At 46.2% G+C, this 21,050-nt stretch overlaps 1 protein-coding gene across 1 annotated transcript in view; it reads right to left on the bottom strand.

Moving 5' to 3' along the window:
- KCNQ3 (potassium voltage-gated channel subfamily Q member 3) overlaps positions 1-21,050 on the bottom strand; it is a 245,637-nt gene that overhangs the window by 89,328 nt on the left and 135,259 nt on the right. The window contains exon 2 of the mRNA XM_040432900.1: positions 6,243-6,333. Within this exon, the coding sequence (XP_040288834.1) occupies positions 6,243-6,333 (91 nt within the window). The remainder of the gene's footprint in view (positions 1-6,242; positions 6,334-21,050) is intronic.

The raw sequence follows: 21,050 nt of genomic DNA, 5'->3' as shown, positions 1-21,050 counted from the left end.
CAGCAGTAGTACACGTCTGTCACCACTAGATGGCAGTAGACCCCTTTACATCCCCTGGATGATGACAGCCTGTGTGTTCTGCTGCTATGATAAATCTCATAGATCTCAGTGTAATAAAGCAGTGGAGCATAAATGGGGGTCTAGAGACAGGATCCCCTTAACCACTGCTCGCTGTGCGTACGTATATTGCAGGAGTGCTGCATTGTGGGTAATCCAGCTATGACCGAGGGTGCTGTATATTCAAAGGTGGGAATGCTGCTATTATTTTTATTTTATTTTTTTGCTGATTCTGCATGTACAGCCGGGGGGACTCCCAATATCACTATTCTAGATGGTAAACCTAAAAAGGAATGATGCATAGGAGCAGTAGATGACCTTTCCCCTCTGTTTGTCAGTCGCCAGGATTTTCTCCACGATCCTGAAACTTGTAGAAATCCTGGAGGTAACAAAAGAGTTAATCTCCTGCTGGTCTGTTCCATTTTGGATGAAGAACTAAGGACCTAATCAAAGGGCGGGGCTTACTGCAGACAGGACAGAGGGGGGAGGCTCCTGCTGCAGACAGGACAGAGGAGGGAGGCTCCTGCTGCAGACAGGACAGAGGGGGGAGGCTCCTACTGCAGACAGGACAGAGGGGGAGGCTCCTGCTGCAGACAGGACAGAGGAGGGAGGCTCCTGCTGCAGACAGGATAGAGGGGGGAGGCTCCTACTGCAGACAGGACAGAGGGGGGAGGCTCCTACTGCAGACAGGACAGAGGAGGGAGGCTCCTGCTGCAGACAGGACAGAGGAGGGAGGCTCCTGCTGCAGACAGGACAGAGGAGGGAGGCTCCTACTGCAGACAGGACAGAGGAGGGAGGCTCCTGCTGCAGACAGGACAGAGGAGGGAGGCTCCTGCTGCAGACAGGACAGAGGAGGGAGGCTCCTACTGCAGACAGGACAGAGGAGGGAGGCTCCTGCTGCAGACAGGACAGAGGAGGGAGGCTTCTGCTGCAGACAGGACAGAGGGGGGAGGCTCCTGCTGCAGACAGGACAGAGGAGGGAGGCTCCTGCTGCAGACAGGACAGAGGAGGGAGGCTCCTGCTGCAGACAGGACAGAGGGGGGGGCTCCTGGACAGAGGGGGGAGTCTCCTGCTGCAGACAGGGCAGAGGGGGAGGCTCCTGCTGCAGAGGGGGGAGGCTCCTGCTGCAGACAGGACAGAGGGGGAGGCTCCTGATGCAGACAGGACAGAGGGGGGAGGCTCCTGCTGCAGACAGGACAGAGGGGGAGGCTCCTGCTGCAGACAGGACAGAGGGGGAGGCTCCTACTGCAGACAGGACAGAGGGGGGAGGCTCCTACTGCAGACAGGACAGAGGAGGGAGGCTCCTGCTGCAGACAGGACAGAGGGGGAGGCTCCTACTGCAGACAGGACAGAGGAGGGAGGCTCCTGCTGCAGACAGGACAGAGGGGGGAGGCTCCTACTGCAGACAGGACAGAGGAGGGAGGCTCCTGCTGCAGACAGGACAGAGGAGGGAGGCTCCTGCTGCAGACAGGACAGAGGAGGGAGGCTCCTACTGCAGACAGGACAGAGGAGGGAGGCTCCTGCTGCAGACAGGACAGAGGAGGGAGGCTCCTGCTGCAGACAGGACAGAGGAGGGAGGCTCCTACTGCAGACAGGACAGAGGAGGGAGGCTCCTGCTGCAGACAGGACAGAGGAGGGAGGCTTCTGCTGCAGACAGGACAGAGGGGGGAGGCTCCTGCTGCAGACAGGACAGAGGAGGGAGGCTCCTGCTGCAGACAGGACTGAGGAGGGAGGCTCCTGCTGCAGACAGGACAGAGGAGGGAGGCTCCTACTGCAGACAGGACAGAGGAGGGAGGCTCCTGCTGCAGACAGGACAGAGGGGGGAGGCTCCTACTGCAGACAGGACAGAGGAGGGAGGCTTCTGCTGCAGACAGGACAGAGGGGGGAGGCTCCTGCTGCAGACAGGACAGAGGGGGAGGCTCCTACTGCAGACAGGACAGAGGGGGGAGGCTCCTACTGCAGACAGGACAGAGGAGGGAGGCTCCTGCTGCAGACAGGACAGAGGGGGGAGGCTCCTGCTGCAGACAGGACAGAGGGGGAGGCTCCTGCTGCAGACAGGACAGAGGGGGAGGCTCCCACTGAGGACAGGACAGAGGGGGGAGGCTCCTACTGCAGACAGGACAGAGGAGGGAGGCTCCTGCTGCAGACAGGACAGAGGGGGGAGGCTCTTGCTGCAGACAGGACAGAGGGGGGAGGCTCCTACTGCAGACAGGACAGAGGAGGGAGGCTCCTGCTGCAGACAGGACAGAGGGGGGAGGCTTCTGCTGCAGACAGGACAGAGGGGGAGGCTCCTGGACAGAGGGGGGAGTCTCCTGCTGCAGACAGGGCAGAGGGGGAGGCTCCTGCTGCAGAGGGGGGAGGCTCCTGCTGCAGACAGGACAGAGGGGGAGGCTCCTGATGCAGACAGGACAGAGGGGGGAGGCTCCTGCTGCAGACAGGACAGAGGGGGAGGCTCCTGCTGCAGACAGGACAGAGGGGGAGGCTCCTACTGCAGACAGGACAGAGGAGGGAGGCTCCTGCTGCAGACAGGACAGAGGGGGGAGGCTCCTGCTGCAGACAGGACAGAGGAGGGAGGCTCCTGCTGCAGACAGGACAGAGGGGGAGGCTCCTGCTGCAGACAGGACAGAGGGGGAGGCTCCTACTGCAGACAGGACAGAGGGGGGAGGCTCCTACTGCAGACAGGACAGAGGAGGGAGGCTCCTGCTGCAGACAGGACAGAGGGGGAGGCTCCTGCTGCAGACAGGACAGAGGGGGGAGGCTCCTACTGCAGACAGGACAGAGGGGGGAGGCTCCTACTGCAGACAAGACAGAGGAGGGAGGCTCCTGCTGCAGACAGGACAGAGGGGGAGGCTCCTACTGCAGACAGGACAGAGGAGGGAGGCTCCTGCTGCAGACAGGACAGAGGGGGGAGGCTCCTGCTGCAGACAGGACAGAGGAGGGAGGCTCCTGCTGCAGACAGGACAGAGGGGGAGGCTCCTGCTGCAGACAGGACAGAGGGGGAGGCTCCTACTGCAGACAGGACAGAGGGGGGAGGCTCCTACTGCAGACAGGACAGAGGAGGGAGGCTCCTGCTGCAGACAGGACAGAGGGGGAGGCTCCTGCTGCAGACAGGACAGAGGGGGAGGCTCCTACTGCAGACAGGACAGAGGGGGGAGGCTCCTACTGCAGACAGGACAGAGGGGGAGGCTCCTGCTGCAGACAGGACAGAGGAGGGAGGCTCCTGCTGCAGACAGGATAGAGGGGGGAGGCTCCTACTGCAGACAGGACAGAGGGGGGAGGCTCCTTCTGCAGACAGGGCAGAGGGGGAGGCTCCTGCTGCAGACAGGACAGAGGGGGGAGGCTCCTGCTGCAGACAGGACAGAGGGGGGAGGCTCCTACTGCAGACAGGACAGAGGGGGGAGGCTCCTGGACAGAGAGGGGAGTCTCCTGCTGCAGACAGGGCAGAGGGGGAGGCTCCTGCTGCAGAGGGGGGAGGCTCCTGCTGCAGACAGGACAGAGGGGGAGGCTCCTGATGCAGACAGGACAGAGGGGGGAGGCTCCTGCTGCAGACAGGACAGATGGGGAGGCTCCTGCTGCAGACAGGACAGAGGGGGAGGCTCCTACTGCAGACAGGACAGAGGGGGGAGGCTCCTACTGCAGACAGGACAGAGGAGGGAGGCTCCTGCTGCAGACAGGACAGAGGGGGAGGCTCCTACTGCAGACAGGACAGAGGAGGGAGGCTCCTGCTGCAGACAGGACAGAGGAGGGAGGCTCCTGCTGCAGACAGGACAGAGGAGGGAGGCTCCTGCTGCAGACAGGACAGAGGGGGGAGGCTCCTACTGCAGACAGAACAGAGGAGGGAGGCTCCTGCTGCAGACAGGACAGAGGGGAAGGCTCCTGCTGCAGACAGGACAGAGGGGGAGGCTCCTACTGCAGATAGGACAGAGGAGGGAGGCTCCTGCTGCAGACAGGACAGAGGAGGGAGGCTCCTGCTGCAGACAGGACAGATGAGGGAGGCTCCTGCTGCAGACAGGACAGAGGGGGGAGGCTTCTGCTGCAGACAGGACAGAGGGGGGAGGCTCCTACTGCAGACAGGACAGAGGGGGGAGGCTCCTGCTGCAGACAGGACAGAGGAGGGAGGCTCCTGCTGCAGACAGGACAGAGGGGGAGGCTCCTACTGCAGACAGGACAGAGGAGGGAGGCTCCTGCTGCAGACAGGACAGAGGAGGGAGGCTCCTGCTGCAGACAGGACAGAGGAGGGAGGCTCCTGCTGCAGACAGGACAGAGGGGGGAGGCTTCTGCTGCAGACAGGACAGAGGGGGGAGGCTCCTACTGCAGAGAGGACAGATGAGGGAGGCTCCTGCTGCAGACAGGACAGAGGAGGGAGGCTCCTGCTGCAGACAGGACAGAGGGGGAGGCTCCTACTGCAGACAGGACAGAGGAGGGAGGCTCCTGCTGCAGACAGGACAGAGGAGGGAGGCTCCTGCTGCAGACAGGACAGAGGAGGGAGGCTCCTGCTGCAGACAGGACAGAGGAGGGAGGCTCCTACTGCAGACAGGACAGAGAGGGAGGCTCCTGCTGCAGACAGGACAGAGGGGGGAGGCTCCTGCTGCAGACAGGACAGAGGGGGAGGCTCCTGCTGCAGACAGGACAGAGAGGGAGGCTCCTTCTGCAGACAGGACAGAGGGGAGAGGCTCCTGCTGCAGACAGGACAGAGGGGGGAGGCTCCTGCTGCAGACAGGACAGAGGGGGGAGGCTCCTGCTGCAGATAGGACAGAGGGGGGAGGCTCCTACTGCAGACAGGACAGAGGAGGGAGGCTCCTGCTGCAGACAGGACAGAGGGGGGAGGCTCCTACTGCAGACAGGACAGAGGAGGCTCCTGCTGCAGACAGGATAGAGGGGGAGGCTCCTGCTGCAGACAGGACAGAGGGGGGAGGCTCCTGCTGCAGACAGGACAGAGGAGGGAGGCTCCTACTGCAGACAGGACAGAGGGGGGAGGCTCCTGCTGCAGACAGGACAGAGGGGGGAGGCTCCTGCTGAAGACAGGACAGAGGGGGGAGGCTCCTGCTGCAGACAGGACAGAGGGGGGAGGCTCCTACTGCAGACAGGACAGAGGGGGGAGGCTCCTGCTGCAGACAGGACAGAGGGGGGAGGCTCCTGCTGCAGACAGGACAGAGGGGGGAGGCTCATGCTGCAGACAGGACAAAGGGGGGAGGCTCCTGCTGCAGACAGGACAGAGGGGGGAGGCTCCTACTGCAGACAGGACAGAGGGGGGAGGCTCCTGCTGCAGACAGGACAGAGGGGGGAGGCTCCTACTGCAGACAGGACAGAGGGGGGAGGCTCCTGCTGCAGACAGGACAGAGGGGAAAGGCTCCCACTGCAGACAGGACAGAGGGGGGAGTCTCCTGCTGCAGACAGGACAGAGGAGGGAGGCTCCTGCTGCAGACAGGACAGAGGGGGGAGGCTCCTGCTGCAGACAGGATAGAGGAGGGAGGCTCCTGCTGCAGACAGGACAGTGAGGAGGAGGAGGGACACAGAGACAGAAGATTTCTTTATGCATTTCTAAATTTTAATTGTAATATGGATTTAAAAAAAAGGGGGTCAGCCTTGTCCTGTTTACTTCAATGGGACGAAGCTGAAATCCCCTGCACCACTGCAGTCCTATGTAAATGGTGGAGAGGCATCGCAGACCCTCCAAACAGCTGATCGCCGGGGGTGTCCAGAGTGGAAGCCCCACCATCTGATATCTGGCATACAGGAAGGTAGGCCTCTTTCAATAAAATGGAATTATTCATATTATAAAGATTTCTGCCCTAATCTACCTCTGCTAAACCTTCAACATCCAAAACCATATAGCAACCAAATCTTGTTATTGTATTATTATAGAATATTGGTAGTCAATACCCTCTAGACCACCAGGGATATCAGATATTAACCCATAACTACCCTACACCCCCCTGGATAATGGATATCAGTTTTAACTCAGTATTCACCATAGACCACCAGATATACTAGGTATTAACTACTATAAAACTCTAGACCACCAGGGATATTAGATAGTTACCCATAACTACCCTAGACCACCATAGATAACCGATATCAATATTAACCTAGTCTTCACCATAGACCACCAACTATACTAGATATTAAAATGTTACATTGTGATGAGTGGAGAACTGCTGATTGCCTCTGTGGTATATACTTACTATAAGAAGGAGCCAGTCTCCTGAAATATCTTCATATTCTTTGAACGTTGTAAGGATCGCTAACACCAGACAGCCGAGGACAATAAGGAACCTGAAATACAAAAAATATCACGTCTATATATATAATCTTAAAGTGACAGTGCACATTAATAATTTGCTTTATAAACAGCACATGTAAAATCCTGCATCTGTTTTCACCTATTTATTATTTTAATTGTGCATCTTAAAGAATAATATTTTGTTACAACCTGGAAACTGTTGGCAAAAGTAATTATATCCTTGTACATGGGAGCAGTATTATAGTAGTTATATTCTTGTATATAGGAGCAGTATTATAGTAGTTATATTCTTGTACATAGGAGCAGTATTATAGTAGTTATATTCTTGTACATAGGAGCAGTATTATAGTAGTTATATTATTGTACATAGGAGCAGTATTATAGTAGTTATATACTTGTACATAGGAGCAGTATTATAGTAGTTATATTCTTGTACATAGGAGCAGTATTATAGTAGTTATATTCTTGTACATAGGAGCAGTATTATAGTAGTTATATCCTTGTACATAGGAGCAGTATTATAGTAGTTATATTCTTGTATATAGGAGCAGTATTATAGTAGTTATATGCTTGTACATAGGAGCAGTATTATAGTAGTTATATTCTTGTACATAGGAGGCAGTATTATAGTAGTTATATTCTTGTACATAGGAGGCAGTATTATAGTAGTTATATTCTTGTACATAAGAGGCAGTATTATAGTAGAGATATTCTTGTACATAGGGGGCAGTATTATAGTAGTTATATTCTTGTACATAGGAGGCAGTATTATAGTAGAGATATTCTTGTACATAGGAGCAGTATTATAGTAGTTATATTCTTGTAAGTAGGAGGCAGTATTATAGTAGTTATATTCTTGTACATAGGAGGCAGTATTATAGTAGTTATATTCTTGTACATAGGAGCAGTATTATAGTAGTTATATTCTTGTACATAGGAGGCAGTATTATAGTAGTTATATTCTTGTACATAGGAGCAGTATTATAGTAGTTATATTCTTGTATATAGGAGCAGTATTATAGAAGTTATATTCTTGTACATAGGAGCAGTGTTATAGTAGTTATATTCTTGTACATAGGAGCAGTATTATAGTAGTTATATTCTTGTACATAGGAGCAGTATTATAGTAGTTATATTCTTGTATATAGGAGCAGTATTATAGAAGTTATATTCTTGTACATAAGAGCAGTGTTATAGTAGTTATATTCTTGTACATAGGAGCAGTATTATAGTAGTTATATTCTTTTACATTGGAGCAGTATTATAGTAGTTATATTCTTGTACATAGGAGGCAGTATTATAGTAGTTATATTCTTGTACGTAGGAGGCAGTATTATAGTAGTTATATTCTTGTACATAGGAGCAGTGTTATAGTAGTTATATTCCTGTACATAGGAGGCAGTATTATAGTAGTTATATTCTTGTACATAGGAGGCAGTATTATAATAGTTATATTCTTGTACATAGGAGCAGTATTATAGTAGTTATATTCTTGTACATAGGAGCAGTATTATAGTAGTTATATTCCTGTACATAGGAGGCAGTATTATAGTAGTTATATTCTTGTACATAGGAGGCAGTATTATAATAGTTATATTCTTGTACATAGGAGCAGTATTATAGTAGTTATATTCTTGTACATAGGAGGTAGTATTATAGTAGTTATATTCTTGTATATAGGAGGCAGTATTATAGTAGTTATATTCTTGTATATAGGAGGCAGTATTATAGTAGTTATATTCTTGTACATAGGAGGCAGTATTATAGTAGTTATATTCTTGTACATAGGAAGCAGTATTATAGTAGTTATATTCTTGTACATAGGAGCAGTATTATAGTAGTTATATTCTTGTACATAGGAGCAGTATTATAGTAGTTATATTCTTGTACATAGGAGCAGTATTATAATAGTTATATTCTTGTACATAGGAGCAGTATTATAGTAGTTATATTCCTGTATATAGGAGCAGTATTATAGAAGTTTTATTCTTGTACATAGGAGCAGTATTATAGTAGTTATATTCTTGTACATAGGAGCAGTATTATAGTAGTTATATTCTTGCACATAGGAGCAGTATTATAGTAGTTATATTCTTGTACATAGGAGCAGTATTATAGAAGTTATATTCTTGTACATAGGAGCAGTATTATAGTAGTTATATTCTTGTACATAGGAGCAGTATTATAGTAGTTATATTCTTGTACATAGGAGGCAGTATTATAGTAGTTATATTCTTCTACATAGGAGGCAGTATTATAGTAGTTATATTCTTGTACATAGGAGGCAGTATTATAGTAGTTATATTCTTGTACATAGGAGGCAGTATTATAGTAGTTATATTCTTGTACATAGGAGCAGTATTATAGTAGTTATATTCTTGTACATAGGAGTAGTATTATAGTAGTTATATTCTTGTACATAGGAGGCAGTATTATAGTAGTTATATTCTTGTACATAGGAGCAGTATTATATTAGTTATATTCCTGTACATAGGAGGCAGTATTATAGTAGTTATATTCTTGTACATAGGAGGTAGTATTATAGTAGTTATATTCTTGTACATAGGAGCAGTATCATAATAAGTATAATCTTGTACATAAAATACAGTGGTTCCTCAAGTTATAATATTAATTGGTTCCAGGACGACCATTGTATGTTAAAACCTTTGTAAGTTGAGTAATCGGTTCCAAAGCCTAAAAATGTCATCCAAGATAAAATGAAGATTTAAGAAAAATAACCAGATAACCAAGTCAGATAAAACAAGTCCTTACAAATAACGTGCAGGAATATCAACTAATCCAGCTATTTTACTAGAGAAGTGGGTAGTACTGAGTCTGAGACATTGTATGTTGAGTCTGGTTTCAACTTACGATGGGTCAGAAAAGACCACTGTATGTTGAAAATATTGTATCCTGAGGCCATTGTATCTTGAGGGTCCACTGTGCATGTATTTTAGGGGTCAGAGCCCAGTTTTTCTTATTACAGAGCAGTGGATGGAGCATAGGATTTGGCTACCAACAGATTTAAAAAATGTATGTCTTTTGTATTAAGCTCCCCCTACTGGTAGCTGCAGGCAGACAAAATTCCTTTATTTAATTCTGTTGTGTGAAGAGAAGCAGGAAATGTGGAGCTTTATTTAACTGAAATGTAAGTTGTAGACACTATAAAAATATAAGATGTAATTGTTGAGGTATTTAGGTACTTAAAATTAAAAACATCTATGTATCCATTTGATAAAGAATAATTATCACATGTATAGACAATTTGTCAAATTAATCTACAATTTCTTGATATGTCTAGAAAATCGTCATGCAGTGCCAAGTGCAACAGGTTTACAAATCACCAAACAATACAGCCATTCAGCGCCCAAAATAAATGGTCATTCAGTGTTCAAATAATACCACTATACAATGCCAGGATAAACTTTTCTATTTATTATCCACATAAGACTGCATATAAAGCCCATGTAACGACAATACCAAATACGACTTCCATATATAGTATACATGCACAATTCAAATAGAGCTTACATAATGCTTTCATATAGTTCCCACATAATACTGCAATCCAGTTAGCACATTAGACCACTTGACCCCATTAATAACACTGGGTGGGTTATAGGTGACAATTCTTGGTGGTCTATAGTGGTGAAATGATCAATAGCTTTGATGTGGATCTCTCTGGCTGTCTACTCTAGGGTAGTAATGTCAGGATAATATGAAAAGCCTAGACCCTTGGAGATTACCCAGTTCTCCAGCTTTTAAAACCAGTCCTGACACCCTGATAGTAATGAAAGTGTTTGTGTCTTGTTGTCAGATCAGTGGAGGTCCTCTAAGTTCTCTATTGATCACGAGAATGGAGTCCTATGTCATATTTAGCTCAAAATCTGTAGAAAATAATATTGATAAACCTTTTAAAAATTTTATGTAGATTTAGATAAATTATTTTCGATTTAAAAAAAAATAATTTGCTCAAAAAGACAGCAAACTTTAGCTCAGATTTCCTAATGAGGCACTGACAGATTAATGGGAGATTTTTCCATTGGGCAGCAGAGCTCTAGATGTGATGTCTTGTTAGAAGAGTATGGATGTCGATCTGTACACACATTATTCAGCATTGACACTGTAAAACTTATCAGTACTTTGCAGGTTGCACTCCCACACACAATTACACTGGTGATAAATCCGCTCAGCTGTACAGACTGGTTGTCAGAGCTACGGCAGAAACTTTTTGAGAGGTTGAAAATTGCAATACATCTTCGTCCAGATTATGTAAGCTGAAAAGCAAAAGTATCAACAATATATCTATGCAGTTGCAAAAAGTTTTGGTCACATTTCCGATGGTCCTTAGAATTGCCAGCACACGCGCACCCTAGTCTACTCCAGCCAATGGCTGATCACCTCAGGGTATATAAGGCACCTTCCCCTAGAGGAGAATGCCTTAACTTTTGGTTTTCTAGCTTGCCAGTTCCATACCAAGGTGTGCTGTTCTGATTCTCTGCCCATGTACCAACCTTTGCCTGTTTACCAACTCTGATCCTCTGCTGCCTGACCTGACTCTTGCCCATTTACCTTACTGACCCACTGTCGCCGGCCCTGACATCAGACTTTCTTAATGGATATGCACATACTCTGCCTGCCCTGACCTCTGACTAGGTGAATTGCCTGACTCCTTGGTGCCTTGCACCGAGGTGTCTATGACCCCCATGGGTCAGCAGCCAACTAAGCCTGGAAAATTCGAAGAGGTAGTGGCTTGGTGTCTCCCCAGTAGCGAAGTCCAAATCCCTGTATAGGGGTTAAAGAATGAAAACCTTGGAATTGCATAGATAATACCTTTAGGAGTAGCACTAGGTTAAACCAGTTGGTTGCCACAGTAGTTCCACACCCACTGCCCAAAACACTTGGACTTCACTGGGCCACAGTCAGAACCAGCATATGCAAATGAAGAAGATTCAGAACATTGGCAGATCTTCCAAAGAGTAGTTGGCCAACCAGGCTTACTACTGGGTGGGACAAACTTATCCAGCAAATCCACAGTCACCTCAGAAGAACATCCCAAGACAAGCAAGTCTTTTGAATCCTAGCTAAGGTCAGTCAGAGATCACTCACATCAGTTCCTGTCTCCAAGGAGGCTCACAATCTAATTTCCCTATCTCACCAGAGTCAATTTTGTAGGAAGCCAACTAAGCTATCAGTAGGCTTTTGGAGTTTGGAAGGAGACTGGAGGAAACCCACAGAGAGAACATACAAACGCATTCCAGATGTCATCCTTCAAACCCAAAACACCAGTGCTACAAGACAAGAGTACCAACCACTCTGCTGTCCAAAACGAAGAGCAACATCAAGCCTCACCTCACATTCAAGCAAAATATATGCACAAAATTTTACCAGATACCAAAAGGAAGAACATCCATGAACAGCCACATACCATGGTGTTGGTCTCAGAGCCTCCACCACCTTGGAAACTAGATGAGGTCTACACTCAGATCATATTCTTACCATTACCCGGTCTAAATTGGGACCTATAGTTTCAATCGTGAAGTGTTGGAAAGATTGGTGGGGTCTTAATAAAAGTTTCTATGGGCCCAGCCTTTTTAAGTTATGCCCCTTGGAGACACTATTGGTAACCTCTGTGATCCCTCCTTCACAAGTAAATGGGGGGGTTCTCTAATGGCCATTAACCATACTTAAAAATAAAAGCTGGGGCCATGTAATACATCAACAACCTTAAAGGGGAGATCCTACAAAAAACACATTTATTCTGTACACAGGATGAATGATAAATATATGATTGCTGAAGGCCTCACTACTGGGGCCATCACTGATCACTAAAATGAGTAGGACTTGGTGCTGCAGTTTTGTGGTTTGTCCCTTTAATTATATGGGTATTTTGGAGGGATAGCTCAAGGGGGCTTTTCTCATCTCCAGGAACCAATACATACTGATAACAACTGTTAGTGCAGGAGGACAGCTGACAATTACTCTTACTGATGGTAGCATGAATGCACCATGGCTGTGCCGACAAATTCACCATGACCGCTCTGTGTCCATGAGGTCTATACAACTCAGATTAGAAATCGGCAAATTACACTACATGTGTCTTTAGGAGGACCCATAGATCTTCATAGGAGCTGTATACACAAAATGGCAATTCATTGTATTCAAGAATATTTGCAAAGTTGCTTGGATTTTGTTCAGATGCCATGGATCAGTGAACACAGCCATTAACATGAGAGCCTCACAAGGTCTCTTCTAGAACACCAGGCCACCAGCGAAGGACATTCCAGAGGAGAAGTTGATGAACTCTATCAGTCAAGGAAGACTTTTTCTATGTCTCTGGGCTTTCATAAAACGTAAGTGAAAGACATTACCCCCAAATGTAGAAGACTTAGAACAGTGGTGAATGCTCCCAGGAGTGGTGGGACTGCCTAAATGACTCTGAGACAACAGAAACTACTCATCCAAGAAGTCCCAAGACACCTCAGAAGAACATCCTAAGTACTCAACCTGTCTAAAGCGAGTTATGGTCAACATCTCTGGAGCAAGGCTGGTCAGCATGCTGCTCACCTTATGTACAGTGCCCACAGCCGGCAGAGAAGAGCATGCCCTTTTTGAAAATTAATATTGATATTGCCGGACAGCCATTTTCCATTTTTGTGTTTATGTTTTTTACTCCCTGCATTCTCAAAGCCATAACTTTTTTTGTATTATATTTTGTTCACATATCTGTATGAGTGTTTGTTTTTGCAGGACAAGTTGTACTTCCTAATGGCACGATTTAGTATTCTATATGATGTATTGGGAAGCTGGGAAAATATTAATGGGCTGGAAAAAAAATTGGCTTGAGAAAAAAGTAGTAGGTGTCGGAATATGGTAAGAATGCAATCTTTTTCATCCTAAAAAAAAAATAGATTTTTTAATGTAGATGGGACCATGACCAAATAACTATAGGAGAGTGTTGTGGGCATGCTCTGTGTGACACATGCAGAGGTCACTACGTAAGGATGTGGAGAAGGTGAGCTGTGACCTTCACATGTTAACTTCTATAGGAGAACGCTGTGGGTATGAGTTGAATGACATATGCAGAGGTCAATAGGTAGGAATGTGGAGGAGGTGAGATGTGACCATTGTATGTTGACTTCTAATGGAGAGTATAGTGGGCATGCTCTGTGTAACATGCACTGGTTTGTCCAGTAAAATGCAGAGCTCCCTGAAGAAAACCAGACAGACCTCACTAAAGTCAATGGGAATATATATACAGTACAGACCAAAAGTTTGGACACACCTTCTCATTCAAAGAGTTTTCTTTATTTTCATGACTATGAAGGCATCAAAACTATGAATTAACACATATGGAATTATATACATAACAAACAAGTGTGAAACAACTGAAAATATGTCATATTCTAGGTTCTTCAAAGTAGCCACCTTTTGCTTTGATTACTGCTTTGCACACTCTTGGCATTCTCTTGATGAGCTTCAAGAGGTAGTCCCCTGAAATGGTCTTCCAACAGTCTTGAAGGAGTTCCCAGAGATGCTTAGCACTTGTTCGCCCTTTTGCCTTCACTCTGCGGTCCAGCTCACCCCAAACCATCTCGATTGGGTTCAGGTCCGGTGACTGTGGAGGCCAGGTCATCTGGCGCAGCACCCCATCACTCTCCTTCATGGTCAAATAGCCCTTACTTTCAAAGTTTTCCCAATTTTTTGGCTGACTGACTGACCTTCATTTCTTAAAGTAATGATGGCCACTCGTTTTTCTTTACTTAGCTGCTTTTTTCTTACCATAATACAAATTCTAACAGTCTATTCAGTAGGACTATCAGCTGTGTATCCACCTGACTTCTCCTCAACGCAAGTGATGGTCCCAACCCCATTTATAAGGCAAGAAATCCCACTTATTAAACCTGACAGGGCACACCTGTGAAGTGAAAACCATTTCAGGGGACTGCCTCTTGAAGCTCATCAAGAGAATGCCAAGAGTGTGCAAAGCAGTAATCAAAGCAAAAGGTGGCTACTTTGAAGAACCTAGAATATGACATATTTTCAGTTGTTTCACACTTGTTTGTTATGTCTATAATTCCACATGTGTTAATTCATAGTTTTGATGCCTTCAGTCTGAATCTACAATTTTCATAGTCATGAAAATAAAGAAAACTCTTTGAATGAGAAGGTGTGTCCAAACTTTTGGTCTGTACTGTATATATCAGAGGCCGGCGTAGGCGGCGCGATGACGTCATTGCGCCGCCTGAGCCGTACAGCGATAGAGTCGGGACACAGGCCAGAAGAGGCCTGCATCGCTCCAAAGAGGTAATTTTTTTTTTTTTTAACTGGCAGTCTGCCACATAATGGGGGGGCCCTGGTATTATACTGGCACATGATTGGGGAATTTGGGGGGGCCCTGGAATTACTGGCACATGATTGGGGGGGTCTGGTATTACTACTGGCACATGATTAGGGGGGGGTCTGGCATTACTACTGGCACATTATTGGGGGGGTCTGGTATAGTGGCACATGATTGGGGGGGTCTGGTATTACTACTGGCACATGATTGAGGGGTCTGGTATTACTGGCACATGATTGGGGGGTCTGGTATTACTGGCACATAATTGGAGGGGGTCTGGTATTACTGGCACATGATTGGAGGGGGGTCTGGTATTACTGGTACATGATTGGAGGGGGGTCTTGTATTACTGGCACATGATTGGAGGGGGGTCTGGTATTACTGGCACATGATTGGGGGGGTCTGGTATTACTGGCACATGATTGGAGGGGGGGTCTGGTATTACTGGCACATGATTGGGGGGGATCTGGTATTACTGGCACATGATTGGGGGGGTCTGGTAAAGGTAAATTAAATATTTTAATTAGCTATTAATTTGAAAAAATATATTTTACACTGTTAAGTGAAAAAGTCCTTTTCTTCTTCAGATTGACAGCTGACTCCACGATCCTGTATATAGCATTAAAGGGGTTATCCAAGTTATTTTTTTGTTCTTTCTATGTTCCTAACTAGGCAAATGTAACAGCTTTCCAATTCACTCACTTTATCTCCTGTGGCTGGTTTCTCAGATTTCACTGAGGGTCACATGACCTGTGATGTCAGCTTCTCTCCCTGCTCTGATAAAGGTCGTTTACACGTGCTGGCCACGCCCCCTTCACTGCCGGCTGTGTGCTCTATCCTAGGAATCTTAACCCCTTCAGCTGCACAGACTCAGGGCTGAAGTGTTTACTGTGTAGCTGCAGGCAGTGAGGAGACAAATGCTGGGCACAGGAGCTGAAAGAGAAGTTCTGCAAAGCATTACAGGTAGAGGGAAGATCCTGTGTGTATTAGCAGTGTCATTATATAAGTGGGACTTGTAGTTCTACACTTACAAGTTGCTGTTTTCTCCCAGCACTCAGGGCAGCTCTTGTATCCACTCCCTCAGCAGTGTCATTATACAGCTGGGACTTGTAGTCATACATATACAACATGCTGCAGAGTCTCCCAGCAGGCAGACATGTCACTCAGGGCAGCTCTTGTATTCACTCCCTTAGCAGTGCAGGGGGAGGGGCAGAGATTGTTTTTATTGCATGTAAACAAAGGGCCAGAAAAGAACCAGGGAAATTAGGAAATATATATTTTTTTCTGCATAAAACTTGCTTAGCTCAGTTATATATCAGATATTCAGTGCTATATTATTTTTTTTCATAACTCGGATAACCTCTTTAAGGTAAGAAACAATATATGCAGTGTTATATTTGTTTTAAATGTCGCAATGGTTTTGCGGCTCCTAGTTTTTTTTTTCCTTCGGAAACGGGTCCAAGTGGCTCTTTATGTCTTAAAGGTTGCAGACCCCTGACCTAGGATAACACGTGACTCTTTTGCTGTATGAACTGTCTAGGTGTGAACGAACACCAAAACTACAAATGGACTGTCGTACTGTTTTGTTGCCATAAGTGTGAATAAAACACTGAAGTTTTTGAGTTATAAACTTGTCTCTGCCTCTATATTGCGTCCGCTTGTCCTGTCTACCAGAGCGAATCCCCACAATATACAGTACAGACCAAAAGTTTGGACACACCTTCTCATTCAAAGAGTTTTCTTTATTTTCAGGACTATGAAAATTGTAGATTCACACTGAAGGCATCAAAACTATGAATTAACACATATGGAATTATATACATAACAAACAAGTGTGAAACAACTGAAAATATGTCATATTCTAGGTTCTTCAAAGTAGCCACCTTTTGCTTTGATTACTGCTTTGCACACTCTCGGCATTCTCTTGATGAGCTTCAAGAGGTAGTCCCCTGAAATGGTTTTCACTTCACAGGTTTGCCCTGTCAGGTTTAATAAGTGGGATTTCTTGCCTTATAAATGGGGTTGGGACCATCAGTGGCGTTGAGGAGAAGTCAGGTGGATACACAGCTGATAGTCCTACTGAATAGACTGTTAGAATTTGTATTATGGCAAGAAAAAAGCAGCTAAGTAAAGAAAAACGAGTGGCCATCATTACTTTAAGAAATGAAGGTCAGTCAGTCAGCCAAAAAATTGGGAAAACTTTGAAAGTAAGGGCTATTTGACCATGAAGGAGAGTGATGGGGTGCTGCGCCAGATGACCTGGCCTCCACAGTCACCGGACCTGAACCCAATCGAGATGGTTTGGGGTGAGCTGGACCGCAGAGTGAAGGCAAAAGGGCCAACAAGTGCTAAGCATCTCTGGGAACTCCTTCAAGACTGTTGGAAGACCATTTCAGGTGACTACCTCTTGAAGCTCATCAAGAGAATGCCAAGAGTGTGCAAAGCAGTAATCAAAGCAAAAGGTGGCTACTTTGAAGAACCTAGAATATGACATATTTTCAGTTGTTTCACACTTGTTTGTTATGTATATAATTCCACATGTGTTAATTCCTAGTTTTGATGCCTTCATAGTCATGAAAATAAAGAAAACTTTGAATGAGAAGGTGTGTCCAAACTTTTGGTCTGTACTGTATATATAAAAAATAAAAATCAGCTGATATAGCCAATAATAACACAGCTTGCTATGCATAAAATACTCATATGGCTATGTCAATGGAAAACGTAAAAAAAACTAAATGTCAAAACGTCATGGCTTTGGAAAGCAGAGATAAAAGCCTTACTAGACTATGTCCTTAAGGGGTTAAAGAACATAGCCATCACTCTATTAATATCTGAATGGGGAAGCAAAATAAGGGTCCCATAGGAGGGAACTGCAATAGGGAATACCACAAACTACATGGACTAAAAATCTCAGTGACACATCAACTCTGACTTCTAAGGGAGGGTGTAGAGGGCATGCTCTGTGTGAGATATGTAGAGGTTACTATGTAATAATATGGAGGAGGTGAGCTGTGCTATCATGTATTTACTTCTATAGGAAAGTGTTGGGGCATACAAAGGTCACTGGGTAGGGATGTAGAGGAGGTGAGCAGTGAACAGCAATTTTCTTTACAGTAACTACATGCACTAAAAAAATCTCAGTAAGAAATCAAATCTGACTTCTAAGGGAGAGTGAAGAGGGCATGCTCTGTGTGACATATGCAAAGATCACTGGACTACATGGTCCAGTAACTACATGGACTAAAAAAAATCCCAGTAAGAAATCAAATCTGACATCTAAGGGAAAGAGTAGTGGGCATGCTCCCTGTGAGATATGCAGAACTCACTGCTTAAAGGGCTTCTGTCAGCCCACTAAACCGTTTTTTTTTTTTGTTTAATAATAATCCCTACACTGCGATCTCTGCATACATAAGTAAAATAATAATTTTCGTTCAGTAGAATTTGCTAAAACGCTATTTTTATAATATGTAAATTACCTTGCTACCAGCAAGTAGGGCGGCTACTTGCTGGTAGCAGCCGCATCCTCCAATTGTAATGACGCCCCCTCCGCTTGTTGATTGACAGGGCCAGGGAACGGAATCGTTCTCTGCTGGCCCTGCCTGTTTTCATTCAATATCTGGCGCCTGCGCCGCGGCCGTACCTATCTTCAATCTGCGCAGGCGCACTGAGAGGCGGCCACTCACTTGGCCGCTCGCTCCTCAATGTGCAGGCGCCAGATATTGAATGAAAACAGGCAGGGCCAGCAGAGAACGATTCCGTTCCCTGGCCCTGTCAATCAACAAGCGGAGGGGGCGTCATTACGATCGGAGGATGCGGCTGCTACCAGCAAGTAGCCGCCCTACTTGCTGGTAGCAAGGTAATTTACATATTATAAAAATAGTGTTTTATTAAATTCTACTGAACGAAAATTATTATTTTACTTATGTATGATGAGATCGCAGTGTAGGGATTATTATTAAACAAAAAAAACAAACGGTTTAGTGGGCTGACAGAAGCCCTTTAAGGATGTGGAAGTATCAGCTGTGACCATCACCAATTGACTTCTATTGGAGAGTTCTGAGGGTATGCTTTGTGTAATACAGTCCAGATCAAAAGTTTAAGACCACTTGAAAAATGGCAAAAAATGATATTTTACATTGTTGGATCTTAACAAGGTTCCAAGTAGAGCTTAAACATGCAACAAGAAGAAAGGAGAGTGAGACAAAACATTTTTTGAGCATTCAATTATTTAAAAATAACGATTAAACTGAAACAGGCTGTTTTTCAGCTGATCAAAAGTTTAGGACCACATGCCTTTAAAAGGCCAAATCTGTGCAAAGATGTGGATTCATTGTCATCTTCTGTCAGGTAGTCACACGTTGTGATGGCAAAGGCAAAAAAACTCTCCCTTTTTGAACGTGGTCGGGTTGTTGAACTGCATAAGCAGGGTCTCTCACAGCGCGCCATCGCTGCGGAGGTGGGACGCAGTAGGACAGTCATTTGGAATTTCTTAAATCATCCTGAGGGTTATGGAACAAAAAAGTCAAGTGAAACACTCAAAAGAATTTCACCAGCACTGAGCCGGAGGATCCAATTGGCAGTCCGTCAAGACACTGGACGATCCTCGACCCAAATTAAGGCCCTTGCTGGTGCTGACTGCAGCCCCATAACCATCAGATGGCATCTGAGACTGAAGGGCTTCAAAAACAAAAAACGTCTTCAAAGACCTCGTCTCCTTGAACGCCACAGAACTGCTCGTTTGGACTTTGCAAGAGAGCACCAAACATGGGACATTCAAAGGTGGAAGAAAGTTTTATTCTCTGATGAGAAAAAATTTAACCTTGATGGTCCTGATGGTTTCCAATGTCACTGGCATGACAAGCAGATCCCACCTGAGATGTTTTCTACGCGCCACAGTGGAGGGGGCGCCATAATGGTCTGGGGTGCTTTCTCCTTCAGTGGTACAATGGAGCTTCAGGAAGTGCAGGGGCGTCAAACGGCCGCTGGCTATGTCCAGATGTTGCAGAGAGCAGTTCCAGACAGTAGATGGCCTTCGTCTGGCCGTCTTCACCACTTGGAGAAATGTTCCCACTCACCTCATGGAAACGCTTGCATCAAGCATGCCGAAACGAATTTTTGAAGTTATCAACAATAACAGTGCAGTACGCAGCCCTGCAGGGTATTGCGATAGTGAGGTCACGGTTACTTAGGCAAACGAGGGTTGCTCTTGGTTACTCACAGTTTCTTGAAAGACCCTGGGCAGGCATATAGCAGTGATGGAGAGGCTGGCACAGGGGTCCTCTGGGTCACTCTCAATGTATAGGGACCAGGCCGGAGGTAGGTGAGGTGCCCTGGGTGTTGCAGTATTAATGTGCCGGTGGCAAGATCCCTTTAGAGTTCGTGACGCCAGTGCCGGTAACGGTGGCACACCGATTTATGATAGGAATAATTGAGGAACACGATGTTGTGGTGAACCAAAACTTCCTTTTACTGGAAACAGTCAACTATTTACAGTCTGGGTTCAGTTCCACATGTAAACAGGTTGTTACAGGCAGGCTTTACAAATGGCAGGCACAATGTTCTTGCAAGATACTCAGAGGGTTAAAACACTTACAGATCAGGCTGCACTTTTCCTCAGAAATCCTGTGCACTATTCCTCAGAACTCCTGTCTGTCTTTATCCCAAGGCCCGTATGCTCTATTGGTGGCTTTATCCTTGGTTAGGGAAACTTCCTCAGGTATATATCCTTGCTTTAAATATAAATCCTTCTGCCCTTCAGCTCTTGTCACGGCTGTATGTGAGCAACAATAGTATTCACAGTAAAAGAGCTACTGACCGGACCCAAACTAGGGAGGATAAAGGGTGACCCCTGTCCGACCCTCAAAGCTCTCCCTATTCTGCTAAAGCACATGCCCGGATCCAAATGGCGGAACGAGGCATGCCCACGTGCCTAAGACTGATGACCACTGTAACCCCTACAATAGTGGAAGGGGCACGGCCACCGGTGCCCTACTCAGTATATGGAGGGAACCGTGGCCACCTCAGATCCAGTCAGAAAATAATCAGGTACACAACAATGTCTGTACACTTAGCTGAAGGTGTTGCAGCCACAGAGAAGACGGATCCAAGGACAGCTGGCAATATCCGGAGTGCTTGCTGCAGCAGAACACAGGTCCAGTGAACTGATAGCTACAAGTGAAGATACTAAAGCAAGAGCTACAACTGAAATGAGAACTATAATCCACACCCTACAATAGGAGGAGGGGGGATATAAAGAGAGGGAAATCAAAGGCATGAGGAACAGCTGGGAGGAAGGAAACCAAAAGTAAACAGAGCAGTGAGAACTCCTCCCAGCTCTAGTAGTGAAATCATCACAGGGGTGGAGAAACAGAGCTGTGAGAACGTCCCAAAGCTCTGGTAGTGACAGCT

Source organism: Bufo bufo, chromosome 5 (assembly GCF_905171765.1).
Source record: "Bufo bufo chromosome 5, aBufBuf1.1, whole genome shotgun sequence".
In the NCBI taxonomy this organism is placed as follows: Eukaryota; Metazoa; Chordata; class Amphibia; order Anura; family Bufonidae; genus Bufo; species Bufo bufo.
This window is presented reverse-complemented; position numbering and strand designations above follow the sequence as displayed.